At 37.7% G+C, this 24,226-nt stretch overlaps 1 protein-coding gene across 6 annotated transcripts in view; it reads left to right on the plus strand.

Moving 5' to 3' along the window:
* LOC136858376 (synaptic vesicle glycoprotein 2C) overlaps positions 1 to 24,226 on the plus strand; it is a 277,164-nt gene that overhangs the window by 82,066 nt on the left and 170,872 nt on the right. For 4 of the 6 annotated variants that reach the window (XM_067137872.1, XM_067137873.2, XM_067137877.1 and 1 more), the window contains exons 4-5: positions 2,433 to 2,595; positions 23,310 to 23,431. The exons of 1 other annotated variant lie outside the window; for it this stretch is intronic. In XM_067137872.1, the coding sequence (XP_066993973.1) occupies positions 2,433 to 2,595; positions 23,310 to 23,431 (285 nt within the window). Of the gene's footprint in view, positions 1 to 2,418; positions 2,596 to 23,309; positions 23,432 to 24,226 lie in introns of all 6 variants that reach the window. One more of the 6 variants, XM_067137874.1, reaches the window with a different exon arrangement.

A 24,226-nucleotide genomic window follows, 5' to 3' on the forward strand; every position in this document is an offset into this window, starting at 1 on the left:
ACACCTTGGTCCATGGGCTGAGAGATACTTGTAGTGTTCGGTGGAAACTATGCTAGTGTTACGTTGGACAATTTAATGTGTGGATGGCATGTAGCATTGCCAAGGAATAGCAACACATTACGATTTTCCCTCTTCATTTTGGCATTGAAACTAGTAGACTAAGCCATTCCTCCATCAGTGCAGCAGTCATCCACGCCTTTTTGTTTGCTCTCCATATGACTGGAAGATTACGCCGATCCAAATGTATGAAGCACCGTGGCTTAGCTGATTTTCCTATCACCAAGGGTTTTTCATGTTGTCCCGCCATATTCCCGCAAAGAAAAACAGTAACCGTTCTTTAGACATTTTGCCGCCTACTCATTTTTCTCCGCGCAACGAGAGCGACATTGAAGGAAGTGCTGTTTAGCAGAAACCCGTCCAATAATGTTGTCAGTTTTCCCTGCCACTCACTAACAACAGTAAGGTTAACATCACTTGCTTCCCCACACACCTGATTCCAAACGACATTATGCCTATTTCTAAAGCTTCCGAGCCAACCATTTGAAGCCTTGAATTATTCTGGCCACTCCCACAGCAGCTCATTAATTTCTTCATACCCTGTTAGTTTCTGCTTCCTTTTCATGTCACCATTATCCCCCACCCCATCCCCACCTCCCAGCCATTAGCTCACATCTTTGTTTTTCCTTCATTTCTATCACATTGACTTTGTCGCGTAATGACAGCGCCACATTTTTACGAGACGTCTTGCACAAGAATAACCGTATTCACTCAACCACTTAGAGGGACTGGAAAGCCAAACTGCTCCCCTGTAAACAATGCAATAAAACGAAGATTCTTGCCGAGATTGTCGAACAAAGGTAGGTTGTGTTTACCTCCGCGGCCTACTGTTACGAGTTGCTTGAAACTACACACTGTATTAACATAAAATTTACTTCAGCATAGCATGTTAAAAATGTTAATTATGTTTGGAAACGAAATTTACTTCAGAATAGCCTGTTAAAAATGTTAATTCCGTTTTGGAAACTCATAGACAATTTCCGTTTCCGCGTTGAGCAGTTTCCGTCTTATTCAGAAAAAATAACATGTAATACATATGATTTTCGTCGGGATCAAGAAAATATTCCGTAATAGACAGGATGCCGTGTTATCCAGTGTCCGATTTGGACAGGCTTCACTGTATTATCACGGTTTGAGGAGAGGGACCGATGTATTTCAGAATTGTAGTAAATTCGTTGGGACGTATAAAACTAAATTGCAAGAGGCTGGTGAACCACTCGGTATAACCAGCGCCTGAATCACTCGTGTAAGCAGTCATCGCTCGAAGGACACTCACGCCAGCGCATTTGCTGCACGTCACACATCGCAGACGTCATACACGGTAGTGGGTCTCGCTCCTCGCCAAGGTTGCCACGCCATTTTTCAACCAATCTACTGCCGGGCCGTCAACATAATGTTATCTCTACAGAACTACACCTCACATCTCCTTTCGTCGAAAATCGTGGTTTTAGCACAATTCATCAATAAGGGTGGCTACTTAAACTTCGCTTCCAGCTTCTACTTTACACCTGGTGTGGAAATTTTACCATTATTTAAATTTACTTCCAGTTCTATGACAACGAAACATGAGCTGTTATCTCTCTAATTCAATCAGTGCTACTCAAGATCTTGTGTTTTAACTATTAGCAGCACCATGCTGTTTCCTCAAAGCAGAAAATTCAAAATTAAGTACCGGTATCAAGACTTCCAACTTTAACGTGAACAGTTTTTTCAGCAAACTTAGCCTATTTAGGGGCATTTAAATTTATTTTTCTTCTATAACCTAAAATATGTGTCAAAGTTTTTAATAAACATCAATGTAACGAGTTTTTCTCTTTATTGTTGGTTTTCTGCAAGATTACTTCTAAAGGACACTTCAAGTAAAATTTTAATTGTGAGTATCTCGCCTCTTCTTCTGTGTCAATTCTTAAATAATTCATATCCATTCTCTTTCTATTCAAGAAATTTAACTTTGTGTATTCAATCTGTTAGCGTACTAATTCTTTTGATAATAATTGCTAAATCTGAAATTGCTTCTCGTAAGGAGATATTGTTAAAAATGATTTGAAAATGATTGGGTTCTCCTTGTTAAATCCACTACTTTCTTTGCAATATCAATCCAACAACCTAGTTATCCATCACTTGGTATACTTTTACCACTACCACACTCACCCCACCTTCCGAAAATAATGTTCTATCCACGGACTACCTCATTATTTTTCCATGAATAATTATTATATTACCGGTACCTATTAATTTTCTGACATTTTGCTTACTTTGTTCTCTCTCCCTTTCTCTCTCTCTCATACACACATACATATGCACTACCTCTGTTTTCTTTCCTACCTTCATATTTTAATACATTTGTGCTATTCTCACTAGTTTGGCTGTTATAGGAATGATCTCGAGTGCCTTCATGTGGGGTTTCTTGTCTGATACCATGGGTCGGCAAAAGCTACTAGTGGTTGGTTTCTTATTAGATGGACTCTGCAGCTTTGCTTCAAGTATGGCACAGACTCTGTGGCTAATGCTACTGCTACGCTACATGGTGGGCTTCCTGTAAGTCTCCAATAAAATTAGAGCCCTTATTTGTAGGTAATTATAGGATTTATTCTCATTAAGAAGCTGGATCCGTAAATGTAGTAGAAAAATGTTTTCATGTCCCTTATAGTGTCGATAATAAATTTATATAGTTTGTCACACTTGATCATATGTAATGTGATGGAGGTGGTAGTAAATGTAACACCAGTACCATTAAATTTAAGACTCAGGTTTATTAATTATTTTAATTGATTACACATTCCACCAAATACCCTATAGACAATACTGGACACTTCCGTATTCTCCCGTACTAAACTGAGAGACATGTTGACAGTGGCGCACCTGGCATCCCGACCTTAAACATCAGGTGGCAAGATTGAAACTATATACAAAAGTTGCATGTTAAAATTGAATGAAAAAATGAAACAAAATAAATATTTTTGCTTCATTCAAAAGTTTAATGTTTAAACTTACAGAAATAATGAAACTCAATAATGATTCCGTTTTGTCGGAATCCTTGGTCGAATGGTCAGTGTTGAGGTCTTCTGTTCAGAAGGTCACGGATTCGATTCCCGGCGGGATCGAGGATTTTAATCGCGTCTAATTCTTCAGGCTCGCGTTTGTATTTGTTCCAACACTTTACTCTTCATATCCAGACAACACACTACACTTCGAACCACCACAAAAACATGCAATAGTGATTACTAGACCACGAATTTTTTGGTGCTAAAATGTGATTTAGCTGCCTAAAATATATTCTCAAATAGGTTCTAAAATATTTTAGGCAGCTTCAATTTTACGTATTGTCATAGCTGTGCCGTGTTTATTTTGCTAAATTGATAATAACTCGTTTCAGGGAAATTTGAAACAAGTTTCACTCACCTCTTTGCGGCAAACGCCACAGAATATAATTTTAATAATAATAATGTTATTTGTTTTACGTCCCACTAACTGCTTTTACGGTCTTCGTAGACGCCGAGGGGCCGGAATTTAGTCCCGCAGGAGTTCTTTTACGTGCCAGTAAATCTACCGACACGAGGCTGTCGTATTTGAGCACCTTCAAATACCACCGGACTGAGCCAGGATCGAACCTGCCAAATTGGGGTTAGAAGGCCAGCGCCTTAACCGTCTAAGCCACTCAGCCCGGAGAATATAATTTTAACATCCATTGTGAAATAGGGAAACTCGTGTAACCACTTTTTAATTAAAGACGACTTGGAACCTGGCACTTTCGACATAATTCACACACTGAACAAATGGGAATACCGAAACGTTCTCACAGAATGAAATGTAGTTTTTTTTAGTAATACAACGGATAATGTCTCCTGTCTGGTGACAGACTGCGGGAATGTTCGCTGAGGGGGATTCTTAAGGCTTTCCGGAGAGTGTGGTTTCCGATTTAAATATTTTTAAGATACTGAAACCGAGTCAGGAAATATTTATTTTCTCGGGTTGTATTAAAAGTATTTTAACCGATTTAGGGATAAAAATACGAATTACAGGATTATAGGTTCTAACGTTAAATCAGGCATTTTAGGCACTACAAGACTACATTTTCTAACCTTGTAATTACATGAAACGTGTAAATAGACTTCCTTTTTAAGTTCTCTCTTCAAGAACAAAATAGGTCTTTCCCTACTCCATACCAGGTTGGCGTCAGAAAGGGCATCCGGCCGTAAAATAGGGCCAAATCCACATGTGCGACACAGCTCAAACCCGCTACCCCACAGATCAGGGAGAAGCGGTAAGAGAATTTTTGATTTAGGTATTTTGTTATAATTTTTTCATCTAATTAATATAAGAATACTTGTTGACAACAAAATGTTAAGCCTAATGTGATTTGTATACCAAAATTTTACAATATTGGAATTTACTTACACTGTTTTGTATTGAGGAAGAACAATTTTGATAGCTGAACAAGTTCAAAGTTATTGCAGCCAAAAACAGCACAAACCTTACTAACATGGTTCAATGTTTTTATGATTACAATTCCAAATCTTTTGTCACTGGATAAATGACGCTAACCAAGCAAAACAAAAAGCCTTCCAATACCTAGGCATAAAGCTAAAAAATAGCCAAGACAAACTATTTAAAGATTTAGCCAAAATACAACATAATTTAGAGCATAAACTGAATAAATTATAGAACTCTAAACTTTACGATAATCAAATTAGATACATTAACAGACATACTGCTAGAGCTCTCCCGAAGATACATAAGGCCGTGTTCGTATTCTACCAATCATTAATTATAGACCGAGTCCATTGTACAAACTATCGCAATTCATCCAAAGGTTCTTAAGGAATAACTACTAATTCTTATCTAAGAAGTCCATTTAAAACACATATGAATTAATAGATAAACTAAATAAGTTCAGCATGCAACCCGATTATTCTCACAACTCTTTTGATATTATAAACATGCAACCCAGTATCCAAATTTCCAAGTTAATTCCCATCATTGAAAATAACCTGAACAAAAATAGTAATCTGAGTAAATTATAAATTCAAGACTTTATTACGTTACTTAAATTGGTCGTAAACAAAAAAATTTTCACCTCCAATGGTATTACCTACCAACAGAACCGACTGGCAATGGGTTCAGCGGCCTCAGGTATTCTTGCGGAAATTAACCTTGATTTCATTGAGCACAATAAAATCAACAACAAATTCGATAATATCCTCTTCTGGGCTAGGTATGTTGATGATGTTCTAGCAATTATAAATTAAAAATCAACAGACACTCCCACCACCCTTCAAGGGCTAAATAGCATCAACTCCCATATCAAATTCACTCTAGAATGAGAAACAGATCAAAAGATACACTTTCTAGATCTAATCATCATAAGACATCCAGATTCTTTAACCTATAAAATTTATACAAAACCCACCCAATCCGCAGTTACTATTCGTCAAGATTCAACTCACCCCCAGCCTGACAAAAGAGCAACATATAATAGCCTAGTTCACCGAGCATTCAGCATACTCATGGCCAAGAAAGATCTTTCCATTGAATTGAATACTATTGGCGGTATAGCCAAATTCAACGGCTTCGGTAGCCACTTTATAGAAAGTATTATTAATAAACATAATTTTCGTCCCAAAACAACACTTAAGAAAGAACTAACTAAATACGAATCCGTTTCCACTTTCATTTTTAATAACGGAATTCATAAGATCACTAATATTTTCAAGAGAAAATGCGTAAAAATAGCATTCAAAACCAATAATAACAGTATACACATTCTACATAACACGTCACACATCAACAAGGTCAACAGGTACGCAAAATCAGGTGTTTACAGGCTCAAATGTAACTCCTGCACTAATATTTCTTATGTAGGACAAACTGGAAGAAGTTTTAATATAAGATATTTGGAGCACATCAACGCAGTCAAATATAATAAATTTTCGGCTATCGGCCAACATTTGTTCGATTACAATCATAAATTCACAAATATTGAATTAGACATGGACATTCTTGAAATAGCTAACAAGGGCCCTCTGCTTAATATAATTGAGAATTTTTATATACATCTGGACCAGTACTTTAATGCTAACTATAACCTTAACGAAATAACGGAAAAGTCCAATATTTTATTTGATTTATTCATTACCTATTTCAAGAAACACAATTTAGCGGATCAAAATCTTTCTTTAAGTTAATTAGAGGTCCTCCGTCGATACAATCACCATCATTCCCCCACCTGTCGGCTCCGCATTAAGCCACTTCCCATTTCGCCGCCCCTCCCTTCGCACGCCACCCGCTCCCCTGGGTTGCTCCTCCCTTCACTAACTTTCTTCCCCTCCTATTCCATGCCATTATCATTACTCTAGTTGCTAGGGATGGGCTGCGAACGGAGTCACGAAGAGTCGAGACTGCTACCTCTGGAACCGACACTCTCGACTCCAGTGTCGACTCCACTGATGCAGTAACGCCATCTATCAACTACTGTCGGAACTGCTTCGAATTATAGTTCCACGTTCCTCCCTTGGTAACTCGTGATACGATGAATACAAGATGATTATTAGTCAGCAAACATTAAAAATTGTTTCGGGATTGTATCATCGTTAGTGTTAATGTTGTAGGTCTATTTTGGCGACGATGATGATAATGATGACGATAATTGTAGTGATAATAATAATCTGACAGTATGCTTTTACATATTCGCCAATATTGAATTCAAGCAGTTCAGCTCCACGGTGTAAGGGGCAACGCATGTGCTTGTGATCCGGCGGTCCCGGGTTCGGTTCTCGGCCGGGTTACGATTTGTATTGTAAATGATTAATAACCCTAGCCTGGGGCATAAAACAGAAAAAAGCGAGTGCTTAGAGTCTGATTTTACTTTGATTCCCTTTCCAAATTACTCTTTGATTTCCTTTATCGCCTATTCAATGTAAACATTGAAAAGGAGAGGGACAAACTGTAGCCTTGCCTCACTCCTTTCTGAATTGCTGATTCCTTTACAAAGCCCTCGATTCTTATCACTGCAGACTGATTTTTGTATAGACTGTAGATAATTCTCCTTTCTCGGTATCTGATCCCGATCACCTTCAGAATCTCAAACAGAATCTCAACATTATCAAATGCATTTTCTAGATCTACGAAAGCCATGTACATTGGCTTGACTTTCTTAATTCAGCGCTCTAAGATCATTGCAAATTGAGAATCTCATTATAGAGCCGTATTGGTATTCAGCATAAGAAGTTGATACAGTAATAAAATCCCCCTTTCCAATACATCGCAATCATTTATATTTAGGATAAAACCATTAACAGATATTAAAATTAGGACATGTTCTCATGCTTTGTGTGCATCATCATCCAGAATAACCTAATTCAAGGTAGGTCAGGGCCCTGATTCCAGTACATATAACGTAAAAACGTATAATAAGTTAATACAATGATAAAACTAATTACAACAATTTAGAAATGATCAGTAAGAATATAATATGTCTATTAAAACATTTAGTGGCCATTAAAATAGCTTGAAGTTTAGGTGAATGATAAGAAATATTATGGTACATTGCTGTGAATGATTATTCGTACGGAACGATGAACGTAATCCTCACAAGATGGCATTAAACTGTTCATAGTTGTGAACACTTTTACACCATAAGAGTGAACTATTGTGGACTGCTATCTTGTTACAGATGTCTTAAGATCATATGTGTTGGTTGAAAAACGAATTGTATGGATGGATAAAACATTGCCTGGTTAGCGTGAACTTGTTTTAAGAGACTCCCTCGTGTTATATTTCATTGTAGTGTTATTCAATATATACTGTCATTGATCTTCGAACAGGGGACTGAAAGACCTCGTAGGGCTCACCTGTTTCATGTTTTTCATCTATGGGATCTTTTAGTCCCCCGTTCGAAGATCAATGACAGTATATATTGAATAACACTACGATAAAATATAACACGAGGGAGTCTTTTAAAGCCGTTTCACGCTAACCAGGCGATGTTTTATCCACCCATACAATTCGTTTTTCAACCAACACATGTGATCTTAAGACATCTGTAACAAGATAGCAGTCCACAATAGTTCACTCTTATGGTGTAAAAGTGTTCACAACTATAAACAGTTTAATGCCAACGTGTGAGGATTACGTTCATCATTCTGTACGAATGATCATTCACAGCAATGTACCAATAACATTTCTTATCATTCACCTACACTTCAAGCTATTTTAATGGTCACTAAATGTTTTAATAGACATATTATATTTTTACTGATCATTTTTAAATTGTTGTAATTCGTTTTATCGTTGTATTATTATACGTTTTTACGTTATATGTACTGGAATCAGGGCCCTGACCTACCTTGAATTAGGTTATTCTGGCTGATGATGCTCACGAAGTATGAGCAAAACATGTCCTAATTTTAATATCTGATAATGGTTTTATCCTAAATATAAAGGATTACTATGTATTGGAAAGGTGGTTTTTATTAATGTGTCAACTTCCTCTAAGATCAGACGTAAAGTCAGGATTGCTTCACGTGTTCCCACATTTATTCTGAAGCCAAATTGATCTTTTCCCAACTCAGTTTCAACTTGTCTTTCCATTCTTCTGTAAATAATACAGGTTAAAATTTTGCAGGTGTGAGATACTAAACTAATAGTGTGGTAGTTTTCACACTTGTCAGCACCTCCTTTCTTGGGAATAGGTATAACAACATTCTGTCGAAAATCGGATGGCACTTCTCCTATATCATACATCCTACACACTAAACGGAATAACCTCTCCATGCTGTTTTCTCCAAAGCCAGTCAGTAACTCTGAGGGTATGTCATCAATTCCTGGTGTCGTGTTCCTACTTAGGTCCCTCAAATCTGTGTTGAATTCTGACCTCAAAATTGGGTCTCCCATGTCATCAGCATTAACAGCCTCTTCTGGTTCCAGAACCCTATCATCTACTTCCTTACTTTGATACAACTGTTATATATGTTCCTGCCATCTTTCTGACTTGTCCTTTTTCCCTAAAAGTGGTTTTCCATCTGAGCTTTTAACATTCATACACCTAGTTTTCCTTTCTCCAAAGGTTTCCTTGATTTTCCTGTATGCAGCATCTACCATTTCTAGGACTATATAACCTTCAACATCCTTGCACTTCTCTTTCAGCCATTCTTCCTGAGCTGTCCTGCACTTTCCATCTACTTTATTCTTTATTCGCCTGTATTCTTTTGTGCCCTCCTCATTTTTTGCATTCTTGTTCATCAATCATGTCTAGTATCTCTTGATTTATCCACTGTTTCTTAGTTGATGTTTCCTTTCTTCCTAACTTTTCATCAACAGCCTTACTGATCTCATTCTCCATGACTGTCCATTATTCCTCTCCTGTGTTTCCTTCAGCCTTTTCATTTAGTCCTTGTGTTACATGTTCTTTGAAACAATCCCTCACACTCTTTTCTTTCAACTTTTCTAGATCCCATCTCCTTGAATTTCTTTCTTGAATTTCTTCAATTTCAGATGGCATTTCTTGACCAACAGGTTGTGGTCAGAGCACACATCAGCTCCTGAGAAAGTCTTGCAATCCAACACCTGGTTTCTGAATCTCTGCCTAATCATAATGAAGTCTATTTGATACCTTCCAGTGTCTCCAGGTCTCATCCACGTTTAAAGCCGTCGTTTGTGGTGTTTGAACCAAGTATTGCCAAGAACTAAATTATGATCAGTGCAGAATTCAACCAGCCGACTTCCTCTTTCGTACCTTTGTCCCAATCCGAATTCTCGTACTGTATGACCTTCTCTTCCTTGGCCTACCACTGCATTCCAGTCTCCCATCACAATTAGATTCTCGTCACCTTTTACATATTGTATTAAATCTTCTATCTCTTCATATATTCTTTCCATTTCCTCATGATCCGCTGAGCTAGTAGGCATATACACCTGCACTATTGTGGTGGGCATTGGCTTGGTGTCTATCTTGACAACAATAATCCTTTCACTACGCTGGTCGTAGTAGCTTACCCACTGCCCTATTTTCTTATTCATTATTAAACCAACTGCTGCATTTGCCCTGTTTGATTTTGTGTTGTAAATTCAGTAGTCGCCTGACCAAAAATCCTGTTCTTCCTGCCATGGTACTTCACTTATATCAACTACATCTAACTTTAGTCTATCCATCTCCATTTTCAGATTCTCTAACCTACCACAACGATTCAAACTTCTACCATTCCACGCTCCGACTCGCAGAATGTCAGTATCCATCTTCCTGATGATTGTCCCCTCTCGTGTAGTCCCCACCTGGATAACCGAATGGGTGACTATTTTATCTCCGGAATATTTTACCCAGGAGGAAGCCATCATCAGCACATCATTCATACAGAGAGAACTGCATGCCCTCAGGAGGTAGTTACGACTGTAGTTTCCCGTTGCTTTCAGCCATGTAACAGTGTCAACACAGTTAAGCCATATTGAGTAATATTAGAAGGCCGTATCAGTCAATCATCTAGTCTGCCTCCCTTTGCAACTTCCTAAAGGATGCTACTCGGTGGCGTATTCTCCTTGCATGCAAGGCGTTCATTGCATGCGTTATGATAGAGTGAAGAGCTGTCTGAAGTATGATTTGAGGTTGTTTCAAGTCAAGTATTGACAATTTCATCTCTCAGAAGTTCGAAATTTCCGCGTAACTGCACTAGTTCCGTTGCTTGACTGCATGTGGTGCTGGTGTATGCTCGCCGTCTAATCCACTGTAGATAGAAAGAAAAAGCAAATGGAGAAGTTAAGGAATTAACGCACTCAATCTTTAGATTGCATTCGGTGGCAGACATAGTTCTGAAACCCTCCGAATGATGTCGCCATAATTGAAATTTGGTGACCATCCATGTACTATCCTCTGCCATCTGTTAACAACTTGGAGAAAGTCGGCCTGTCCAAGCTTACAGCGAGTGGGAACCACTGATTACCCCCTGGCGAGAACCCAACGTGACGAAAGTGACCATTGTCACTGGGGTGATTTAGTTCCAGTGTTTGAGTAGTGGCTGACTTGGGAGTTCATTCATTGTATGTTTTGGTAAATAGTGAATTTAATTGTGTGTTGTTTCTGTGCTATTCCTTGTGCTCGATATTTTATGTATTAACGATGAATGAGTCTAAAACGGCCTGCCTCTGTGGTGCAGTGGTTAGTGTGATTAGCTGCCACCCCCGGGGGCCCGGGTGGTTCGCTTCACGGTTCTGCTACAAAATTTGAAAAGTGGTAAGAGGACTGGAACTGGGTCCACTCAGCCTCAGGATGTCAACTGAGTTTGATTCCCATCTCAGTCATCCTTGAAGTAGTTTTCTGTGTTTTCTCACTTCTCCTCCAGGCAAATGCCGGGATGGAACCTAACTTGAGGCCATGGCACTTCCTTCCCCACACAAGGCCCCTGTTCAGCATACCTGGTGGGGCCGCCTGGGTGAGGTCCTACTCCTCCTTCCCAGTTGTATTCCCGACTAAATGACTCACGCTCCAGGACACTGCCCTTGAGGTGGAAGAGGTGGGATCCTTCGCCGAGTCCGAGGGAAAAGCCAACCCTGGAGGCTAAACGGATTAAGAAAGAAAGAAAGAAAGAATCTCTGAAAAGCCTTTTACGACCCATTCGTTTGAGGAAAATTTAACATTTAAATTTTAAAAAAGCAGAAAACAAGAATTATGTTCACACATTCAATCCATAATCTTACAGTAAAATTGCTTGGCTCTCAGATACATTCATATTGTTGAAAGATGACTTGGTTCCTATAATATGGGTTCTGATAGCACAGCGAATGCATTGATGAGACTTGGGATTGAGTGTTTGGATAACTTTGACCGCCGTGAAAAATTAGTTGCGCAGACGTTCGATGGAGCGGTGGTGCTTGCAGGTCAGCTGAATGGTGTGCAAGCTAAAATAAAAGAAGTGGTTCCTGAGGCTGCACTCACCCACTGTTACGTGCATAAACTTAATTCTTTCTCAAGCTGTGTCATGCACGAAAGAATGTTGTATGTTCTTCACAACGATGAGTGGTTTTGCAACATTCTTTAGCAGTTCTTCTAAGAGAACTAAGTTGCTGGACAGTGTCCTCAAGAAAAGGTTTCCTAAGCTAGCTCCAACAAGGTGGAACTATTCCAGCCGATTAATACAGACCATCACAGAATATCGTGTCCCTCCCCAAGGGCTTTACAAAAGTATTTTGGAGGAATCTAGGAACCGGGATAACATTATAATCTATGAGGCAAGTGCGTTTCTTGTGAAGTTAACGGCATTTCAGTTCAATTTTCTTCAGAATATTTTAATGAGATGTTTTCATTGACTGATGTCACATATAGGACTAACATCCTTCAATCTAAGACCTTAGACATTGCACTTTGCACCAGCGAAGTGAATTCATTAGAAACTAAAGCATCAATAATGCGAAACTGTGTATTTGCTAATGTCCGGGATTGAACAGAAGAGACATTTGATCCACCAATGAAAAGAAGAAAGGAAGAAACTTCATTTTCAATCAATCAATCAGTCAATACTGATCTGCATTTAGGGCAGTCGCCCAGGTGGCAGATTAAAGATGAGTATAGGAGGGTTTACCTGGAAATAAATGATATTATTTTAGAACAGTTAAAATATCGCTCCTGTTCATTAGGAGATTTGTCCTTCACTGAGATGCTTGAGTGTTTATTTTTTTCTGGCAATTTTCCTAAAGAGCAATTCAGTAAATTGATTGAAGTCTATGGGAAATATTTTGATATAGTACGACTGAAATCCGAATTGAGGGCAATGTTCAATTCTGAACAGTTCAAAGATAAGACTGTGGGTCAAATCCAGAAATTCCTATTGACCAGTGGTCTCCACAGCGGTCTTCCCAAGCTTTATAAGTCAGATTTGTCTCTCTGCATTAGGAATGATGTCTATAGAAAAGGATCTTCTTGTTGAAATGAAATCACGTAAGAACTTCTGCAGTGACGTCACTAAGGAATTTTGCAAAAGGAATCGCAGAGTAGAGTTCACCTACATGCATTTATGGTGAGTAGAATTGGAATTTACTTACGGTACTACATTGTGCTACTGCATAGTTACTAGTTGCATGCCTCAGTGGTGAATCCGGAATACACCACTGCTGCTACCCCCATTTCGATGAACCATTCGTTAGTCCGGTCTCTCGACAGATACCCATCTGATATGGTTGCACCTAGGGCTCGGCTACCTGCTTCATTGGGACACGTAAGCCTCACTACCACAGCAAGGTCATGTGGTTCCCAGGAGAGGCCCTTTACACTAGCCCATAATAAAAGATGTGTAGTCATTTTTAAAATATTTTTTGTCGATAGTCCCTTGACACAGTAACTGACAGTGATGTTCTCGAGTCAAAAGCAGCTTTCATTGTTTAGTTATTCCTGCTTTGCTTATTCGGGAGAGTAACACAATAGCAGATACAAGTGATTTCAGTGTTGAGGAGCATTTGGTGACTTACACGTGGGTTTATGAACATCCAACAACACATAAGATAAATGACTATGTTGTGAGAATTATGATTATTATTATCGAAAGCGACTTTCAACCTATTAGGTCGTGTTACGTACATTTAGTACGTGTTGAAGAGATGTTAAGTACAGAACAAAAATGGCCAACCAGACACCAGTGGGATCCGAACCCACAACCTCCCGATTTCGCGTCGGTTGCTCTACCAATTGAGCTATGGTGGCCTAGGCCATGCTCTTTCTGTTGGAAAGGATCTAAGCTACAGGTCTGGTACTAAGTAGTACTAAGTGGTACTAAGTAGTACCAGACCTGTAGCTTAGATCCTTTCCAACAGAACAAACATGGCCTAGGCCACCATAGCTCAATTGGTAGAGCAACCGACGCGAAATCGGGAGGTTGTGGGTTCGGATCCCACTGGTGTCTGGTTGCCCATTTTTGTTCTGTACTTAACATCTCTTCAACACGTACTAAATGTACGTAACACGACCTAATAGGTTGAAAGTCGCTTTCGATTACAATGTGGTCGTGAAAATTCAATATTCAATGATTATTATTAATAAAAATAATATTGCTGTGTATTTTGTGAAACCGTCACTCTCATGACAAACGTTTCTAGTATGGCAAGGGGAAGTGTTTGTGATGTTACCTCATAGCTGGAGAACAAGCACTACTGCCAACACTTGTGTTGCTGTGGCAGAATCAATATTCAATAGCCAGAAGAACAGCTGACATCGCTAAATTCCAACAGGATGTTGTTCCACCATATTTTGCTCTGAAGGTCCACTGACGGCTGAAAAAACTGTTTCTGAACCGCTGGATCAGATGTGTCACAAGACTTTTGTGCCCCATTGCAATAGCTCACACGAAGCCTGGACTTCACCAGACTGGACAGTAATAATATTATTTGCTTCACATACCATTAACTACTTTTACGGTTTTCGGAGATGCCGGTATGCCGGAATGTTATCCCGCAGGAGTTCTTTTATATGTCAGTAAATCTACCAACACCAGGCTGATGTATTTGAGCACCTTCGAATACCACTCGACTGAGCCAGGATTGAACCTGCTAAGTTGGAGTCAGAAGGCCACGGCCTCAACCGTCTAAGCCACTCAGCCCGTCACTGGACAATGCACTCTAGGATCTTGTTAAAGTAGAGATGGGAAATGACAGTACATGGATAAAGATCAGCTGAAAGATAGAATTTATGTAGCATTTTAAACTATCACCTCTGTTGTGCTGCAGAGGATGCACAAAGAACATGGCGACACATAAACCACACAAACCCACACATAATCTCAATAATAAAGACAAAATAGCTGAACAAAAACACATATACGCCCTCAAAAAGAAAATCAAAGACAACGAACTCATCGTAATCAAAGCTAACAAAGGCAATGCTACAGTAATCATGGACAAAATAGAATATATTAATAAAACAAAAACTGTTTCACAGATACCTCCTTTTCTATAATCAAAAAAGACGCCACACAAAAATTCAAAGACTACTTAAACAAACTCTTAAATCCAGTTCATTTTTTTATTGAACAGGAAAAATCCAAACTCATATATATAAACCCAGGTCTCCCCACTGCTAAAGCTCTCCCCAGCACAAAGCCAGCATTCCCATTCGCCCAATTATCAACTATAGACCAAGCCCCTTATACAAAATATCACAATTCATCCAAAGTTTCCTAAGAAAAAATCATCAATTTTTATCCAAGAAGTCTATAAAAACACACCAGAGCTACTAGAAAAACTAAACTAGTTCAGTATGCAACCTGATTACTTGATCCACTCTTTCGAGATTGTAAATATGTAACCCAAGCATACAAGTATGAAAATTAATTCCGATAATTAAAAACAATTTAAACAAAAACAGCCACTTAAGCAAATTAGAGATACAAGATTTTATCAGAGTATTAAAACTAAATGTAAACAATAAATGTTTTACCTTCGACAATGTCATATACCAACAGGATGGTTTGGCAATGGGATCACCAGCCTCAGGCATCTTGGCAGAAATATACCTAGATTTCCTCGAATACACCAAAATTGACAATGAATTTATTCACTTCTGGGCCAGATATGTTGATGATGTTTTCGCAATCATGGATGAAAAATCAATTAACGATTCCACCATCCTCCTAAGACTCAACAGTATTGATACTCATATCAAATTTACACTAGAATTCAAATCAAATCAAAAAATTAACTTTCTAGATGTAACTATCACTAGTAACTCTGATCCTTTCAGTTATAAAATATTCAGAAAACCTACTCAAACAGCCTCCATCATTCGCCAAGATTCAGTACACCCCCAATCCAACGAGCTACATACAATAACCTAGTTCATCAAGCTTTTAGCATACCTATGTCCAAGAAAGATCTAAAGAATGAACTTAACACAATCCGCGGTATTGCAAAATTCAACGGCTTCAGCAATCATTTCATAGAAAGGATAATCAATAAACACAAACATCGCCCTAAAACTACACCAAAAAAGAAATAACTAAACCCCTAACATTTTCCACCTTCACATTCAACAATGATATTTACAAGTTAACCAATATCTTCAAGAAACAATACGTTAAAATAGCTTTCAAAACCAGCAATAAAACATGAACGTTTTACACAATAACTTACTTCAAATATCAACAAGACCAGCAGTTTTTTAAATTAGGAGTTTATAGGATCAAATGCAATACCTGTAAAAAATCCTACATCAGACAAACCGGAAGAAACTTCAATATTAGATACCATGAGCATACTAACGCAATAAAATACAATAAGTTTTCAGCTATCCATGTCGACGATGATTATAATAATAATAATACTTTATTAAAGGTAATACCATTTTACATAACAGTAGAGAATAATAAACAAAACAAAACACACTAAAAAGAAAGTTCAATGGAGTATAATTAGAAAAATATGTACAGATATATACACAGGTTATATTACAAGTAATCACAGGAAAGTAATAGTCAATTCTGGAGATTATGTACGTGATATCTCAATATTGACAATGAGCAGTTAAATACATCAATATCCACTTTGTTTAGAGATCTTGACATTCGTTCAACTGGCCCATTGAATGCGTACTTAGTTCTATGCCAATTAGTAGACAATGTATTCTTGAACCTTGTGCGTCTGTCTGATACGTGTACGTTAATTTTTGCAAGGAGTTGTGGACAATTCACCAAGGAATGAAGCAATTTAAAAATTAAGAGTATATCCAATAATTCACGGCGTTGTGACAGGCTATGCAGATTTAAGGACTGTTGTAAGGATGTATAATCAACATTATCATATGAGAATCCTGCTCTAAATGAATATAAACGAAGAAATTTATGTTGTACTGAATCTAATCTATGGATAGAGGTCTGATGAGAAGGGTTCCAAACAGGTGTACAGTATTCTAGTATAGGGCGCGACCGAGCTCGATAGCAGCAGTCGCTTAAGTGCGGCCAGTATCCAGTATTCGGAAGATAGTAGGTTCGAACCCCACTGTCGGCAGCCCTGAAAATGGTTTTCCGCGGTTTCCCATTCTCACACCAGGCAACTGCTGGGCCTGTACCTTAATTAAGGCCACGGTCGCTTCCTTCCCACTCCTATCCCTTTCCTGCCTCATCGTCGCCGTAAGACCTATTTGTGTCGGTGCGACGTAAAACAAGTAGCAAAAAAGTATAGGGGGTACCAGAGACACATACAGCAATCGATAGGTAGCTAAGTTTGAAAATTCTCTAGAATATCTAGTAATGCAACCCAATCTTTGAAATGCTTTCTTACTAATATTTTCAATGTTCATTAAACGATAGGTTATAACTGAATAAAACACCAAGGTCATTAACTTGTGAAACAGGAGTTAGAATGTTGTTATTACTAAATTTGTACTGAAATGATATTTTCTTCTTGTTTTTAAAAAATGCTTTCTCATGATTAAGTTTCAACCCATTTTGAATACAGTACTTTTCCAGATGATGTAAATCTTCTTCAAGTTTTAAACAATCAAGTGGACAATTAATTTGCATAAAATTTTTTGCATCGTCAGCAAATAAAAGCAATTCAGAATTCTTAAGTATATTTTTAGTGTCACTTATGTAGAGAGTAAAAATTAAGGGCGCAAGGTGAGGCCCCTAAGGAACTCCACTGGTAACAATAATAGGCGCAGAAAAATGATTTATTTTAACAATCTGCAGGCGATTTTTAAGGTACGATTCAACCTATGAGAGGAGAGGCCCATTAATTCCGTAGCCTGTTAGTTTTTGCAGCAAGATATCGTAGTCGACAGTGTCAAAAGCGTTTGAGAAGTCTGTATAAATGCAGTCCACTTGGGTTCTCTATTGCATCCAAGAGGAATTGATAGAATAAAAGAAGGTTGCTACAGGTTGACCGTCCTGAAAAGAATCCATGTTGCTCATCAATGATGATGTTTCTAAAGCGAGGTGTGATTTTGTCAAGAATTATTGAGTCAAAAATTTTGGAAATATGAGAAGAGATTATAACTTGTCTATATTGTTTTATGTCAGTTTTATCACCATTTTTGAAAACTGGACTAACAAATCCTTTCTTCCATTCCACTGGAAAAACGCCTTGGTTCAATGAAAAGTTGAACAGATAAAAGAGTGCTTCACATAAAATAAATGAGCAGTACTTGAGCAGGTAAGTTGAAACACCATCAGGTCCTACAGTTTTCTTTAATTCCAGAGATATCAGTTTGTTGTAAATTTCTGCCTTACTAATGTTTATAACTGATAGATTGACAGAGAAAAGATAATCATATGACATACTACTACTATTCTTATAAGAAGAATAAACAGATGAAAAGTGGTTAGCAAAAAGATTGACAGTATTTTTTCCAGTATCTGCTGTAACTTCACTAAGATGCATTGTTGAAGGAATATTATCACATGACCTTTTAGAAGTGAGATATTGCCAGAATTTCTGTGGATTGGAAGTGATACTTCGTTCACAGTTGGAGATATACATTGTATAGCAAGATTTAGATTCAGACTTGCATTCATTTCTTAATTTCGAGAAATGCTGATAATCACTATTGAGACCTGATATTTTGTATCGCTTGTGTGCTTTCTTCTTTTCAATAACCAGGGACTTCAATTTATGATTAAACAACTTTGGGAATTTGGGAGTCTTAAAATTCCGTATAGGGATGTAAAGTTCCATGCCATAATGTAGTACTGAATAGATTTCTACTGCTTTATCAGTTGATACATTTTGAAACATCTCCTTCCAGCTGAACTGTGACAGATAATAATTTAGTCCATTATAGTCACCATTTAAAAAGTCAAAATAAAATCTATCAGCAGGCAAGGAATTGTATAGCCCATTTAAAGGTAAAGAAATCTCTAATGCTGGGTGGTGTCTATCGAGGGGGACAATGCTTTCATTACTAGATTTTACTTCAATGGAACTGGAGTTGCTGAAAACCAAATCAAGAAAGTGATTCAGAAAATTTGGGATAGCATTAAACTGATTTAAACAGAGATAAGAAAAAGTGTCTATAACTAAACTGGACTGCATAGTGTGGTTACCTACTGACATAAGGCCAGAAGATGTTTCTTCATTTACTATTCAATTAAGATGTGGTAGATTGTAGTCACCAACAATGAGCAATAAATGGTTGTCAAGATTTGACATAGTTTTCTCAACAGCACTGCAATATTCGAAATATTTTTGGACACGAGACTTGGGTTGAATGTATACAGCACCAATGATTAATTTTGTGGTGTTAAAAGTCAGGGACACAAACAACTGTTCAACTGTGTTAATGCACGGTATCAGAGTATATTTAAACCTCTTGTTAATACAGATCATTACCCCCCCCCATGAGATGCCTTCGTACTCGTTAAAGAAGACCTATCACATCTGAAAATTGAATACGTTTCGAGTCCGAGTTCCACCTCACTAATTTCATCATTTAAGTTTGTTTCGGTTAATATCATGAAGTCATAGTCAGCTAAACATGAAGAAATTTTAAGTTCAGTTAGTTTGCTTCGAAGTCCATTTATATTTTGAAAGTATCCTCTAAAGTCTTCAACTAACCTTTTTATTGATGTCTTAGGTGCTTTCTTAGTATAGTGTATCTGATCTCTGTGAAATGATTCCCTGTCTACATTTTGTATTGTATTCCTGATATAAGTTATATTTTCTAAATTATTTTCTGTATCACTTAAATTTTTGCCATTAGGATTAGCATCCCCCCTCATTTTCTTAATTAGTTCCCCGAGAGCATTCTACTAGATATTCTATTGAGAAGTTTACCAAACTTAGAGGTTCCTTTTCTGTTAAGGTGTAGCCCATCTTTTCTAAAATCACTACCTCTAAGCCAACTACTACCATCGACAAAAAGGACATTTCCATTTCGGCATAACCAGTCAAGAGTGGAGTTCACAGCATATATATATAGCGATAATCAACATCATGCCGATATAAAATGTCACTGAGACAAAGCTTTACCGCTGGAAACCTCCTTTTTATCGCAGTAATAAGCCTATTATTATATTTTATTAAGCACGTTTGATCACCTAACGTTATCTTATCAATTATGGTACATTTTATTTCATTGTGGTATATCAAACTATAAATACTATCCTGTCGTCGCCCCGACAAGTTTCGGTCATTATGTCACAAGGTGTTGAGAAATTATGAAGGTCATTTGTGCCAATGTGAACTATCAGGGCTTCGAGTTTTTCTTTAATACTGTCACTGTTTACATGTTCAGCAAGTTGACCCACTCGTATGCCTGGATAGCAGTACGCAATTCCCTCTTCAACTTCGGGTCCAACATTTCTTATCATCGAGTCCCCCACTATTACTGTACGGGCTTGTTTATGTACCGGTCGCCGACGGGATTTTTTTGTCTTTTCAACACTGCAGCTGAGTCATGTTCTATGACTGCCTCATGATCATTACATTCTAACGCCTGAAAACTGTTTTGTATCACTATATTACTATTTACAGAATCTTTGCATGCAACATGTTTCCAGTTAGGCCTAACATTCTTCGACTTTACCTCTTTAAAATCATTTTCGTATTGTCTCGGCATTTCAACATTATTTTGTTTAAAGTTCTTCAATTCCAGCATAACATTTGCTAGATCCATTGATAACATTTTAATTATTTCATCTTTGGATGAGAGTTCGAGCTCCAGATCTCTTATTCTAAACCTCAAATGCGAGGAGTCCAAAGTGAGGTTATCGGAAACGACATCGTCTACAGGATCCGACACTTCGCTACCAAACGTATCCTTAAATACGCACTCATAAGAAGCATTAAGACTATTAAGACTAGCATTACTTCCATGAATAGATCCATTGCACTTCATACACATATTATTACCAAACCTATCACAACTCGGAGAAAAAACTAAATCACTGTTTACCGCCATGTTAGCAGAACGGTCAACACATGCAAGATTATAACCATAATTTTACCAATATCGAACAGGACATGGACACCCTTGAATTAGCAAGTAAGGGTCCTTTACTCAACATAATGGAAAATTACTACATATACCTAGACCAATATTTTAAAGCCAATTACAATCTTAATGATATCTCAGAAAACCCAACATACTTTACGATTTATTATCACTGTTCTCAGAAACAATAATTCATCCAGCCAGAACTCAATCCTAACTTTAATTAAAGGTACTTTTCCGAAACAATTTCCCTTTCTCCCGCACCCTTCAGCTCCGCCTTAAGTTCTCCCGTCCCAATCCCCCCCGTCCCATACCCTCCCAAGCCACCGCCACTCTATCCAACCCGCATGCGCCTGCCCTCCTCCCCGCCCATATTTCCCCTTCTGCCACGAGTCGCACGCTATCAACTATGCTACACACACCACAGCACGAGGAAGTGTCCATTCACTTTGTGGTAGTCTTTTCCTCTTTCCGCGTACTTTGCCTTTTACTGGCGTTTCTCGATTTTAATAGGTCCAATTTGTTTTCCGCTATGAACTGTGAATTCCACCAATTAATATCACCACGCGTAGTGTCTGCTTTCTTCTCAACAAGAATTCTAAAAACTTCACATTATGCACAACAATCAACCATGCAGCCCATCAACACGGCTTGGTTTCTTAATACACCAATTGCCAAATTCTCCGCTTAAGCTGATACAGTGTATAGTCGACTCTTCTTCTAGAGAGTATCAACTACACATTTTGTTACTCAGACATTGTACATAATTGTATATTTTTATATTTGTGTCAGTTTACATTCATTCTTATTGCCATAGCACTCGGTCCACAACCATTATATATCACCAGGACCTACTGAATTCCGTGAGTCTATAAATTTTAACAACACAGAGCACCTTATTTGTACTTTTGTTCCAGACTTCTCAGCGTGTATAATGTACTTGTATTAATTATTACTCACCTACATCACACGTAATATTTCAATTTCATTTGCAACATTTCAACCACACTCCATATTGTAAAATTATATTTTCATAAGACTATTACTGCTAGAAAACATGTTTTAGGATTTCGCCAAATTGTTTATGTTTTAATATGGCTGATGATGACCCCGAGTAGGGTCGAAACTAGTCCCATGTAATGTAAATATTATAAATACAACTTAGTAATGAATAGGTGAAAAACTCTGCTGTGCATTATTTATATGTTATCTCAGTTCAATATGGACCAACAATATGAAGTTCATAACCCATAACATAAACCTTTGCAATGAACATGGAGTATTGGACACAGATGTAGATCCATAAAAAGGTTTGTCTGAACCTAGCTGTATATAGTGTAAAGAGATTTTCTGCCCACTCTGTAGACTTTTTATTTTTTTATCTTTTGCTATTTGGTTTACGTCGCACCGACACAGATAGGTCTTATGGCGACGATGGGACAGGAAAGGCCTAGGAATGGGAAGGAAGCGGCTGTGGCCCTAATTAAGGTACAGCCCCAGCATTTGCCGGGTGTGAAAATGGGGAAACCACGGAAAACCATCTTCAGGGCTGCCAACAGTGGGGTTCGAACCCACTATCTCCCGGATGCCAGCTCACAGCTGCGCGACTCTGTAGACTGACAGTGCAGGTGCAGATTAAGAGGTAACTATGGAGGACCTGGTCAATTTGGTAATTCTTAAAATGGCTTTAAATAAAATTCACTGTTGCAATATTCAGCATTTGAATGGAACTTTGGATTATTACTTTCCTTTAATTTAGCCCCCTCAAGCTTCAATTGGCTTCACAGTTAGGATTGCATAACAATGAGCTTGCATTTGGAAAGGGTGAGTTCAAACCACACCGTTGGCAGCCCTGAAGATAGTTTTCTATAGTTCTGCATTTTCACACCAGCCAAAAGCCAGGAATTCATTTTTATTAAGGCCATGGCTGATATCTTCCCAATCTCAGCTCTTACACATTCCAGCATTGCTGAAAATCTGAATATGTTAGTGCAACATTCAACTACTAGCAAAAATGATATAATATCTGTCTTTCAGTGTTCATGTACAAAATACCTGTTGTAGACTTAATAATTCATGTTTTGAAGTAGTTTTATTGATAATTAACAACTCTTTGAATTGTCCCTTAACCACTTTCATTGTTTTATTCTATCTATTCTATTTTTATTAATTGTTCACACGTGAAATACATTTCATACTATACCAGATTCTTTGTAGTATTCTCTTTTGTAACTATTGTTATACTTGTTCTCTCAAGGCTTATTCTTAACTATGTTTTACAGTATACATTCTGAAACTACTAAATATCTTGAAAAAATTGAGAACTGAATGGAGATTTTTCCTCCCTCTCTAGGATTAGTGGTCCATATGCTGTTCTGATGTCGTATCTTGCAGAATTTCATGGAGCACAGTACAGATCCAGAGTTATAATGTCCACAGGCATTTCAGTATCAGTGGCAAACATACTTTTACCAGGTAAACTATGCAGTAGTATTAGTAGTAGTAGTAGTAGGAGGAAGAGGAGGAGGAGCAGCAGCAGTAGTGCACTCGTGATCGCAAGAATTCCAGGTGGAAAGGGAAACAGCTAACGTTTGGGCGTAGATTTTGACCAACCCTGAGGATGAAGGAGAAGTAACCAAGGCAATGTCACATGTGTTCGTCTTCCAGGAGGGGTGGCTTGCGACATTATGTACTCAGAGGTCACTTCCAGCTCCATTTTTGGGAACAGATTAAGACGTCTCTGTTCTGGTTATACTGGTTTTTCCTAATCAAGGGAAACAATTAATTAACTGTAATTATTATGAAGAAGTGAGCACAATATAATCATGCCCCAATATATGGCATTTAAGTGTTTGATCAGCACTGACAATAACTCCATAGGAACGATTGTTCAAACTCCCTTGCATCTCTGATTATCATAATTATTTAATGCCAGGTTATTTTTACTTCGGTTGTTGAGAATAAATAATAATAATAATAATAAATAATAATAATAATAATAATAATAATAATAATAATATTTCATAATTTTTCAATTATTCTTCTGTTGATTCTCGTGTCAGGTGTTCTGATAAGATGTCCAAAGAATGATATACATTTTTCCCTAATCGTGCTCAATACTGGTTCAATTTCCTTATAAACTGTTTTATTTGATGCTGTTCTCCATTGTCCATTAACTTGATACTGTTTATTTATGTATGTTCTAATTCTTCTTCTTTCCGTCTTAAGTATTTTGTCTGTTTCAGCTGTATTAGTGGTTAAAATTGGTTT

Source organism: Anabrus simplex, chromosome 1 (genome assembly GCF_040414725.1).
Source record: "Anabrus simplex isolate iqAnaSimp1 chromosome 1, ASM4041472v1, whole genome shotgun sequence".
Taxonomy (NCBI): Eukaryota; Metazoa; Arthropoda; class Insecta; order Orthoptera; family Tettigoniidae; genus Anabrus; species Anabrus simplex.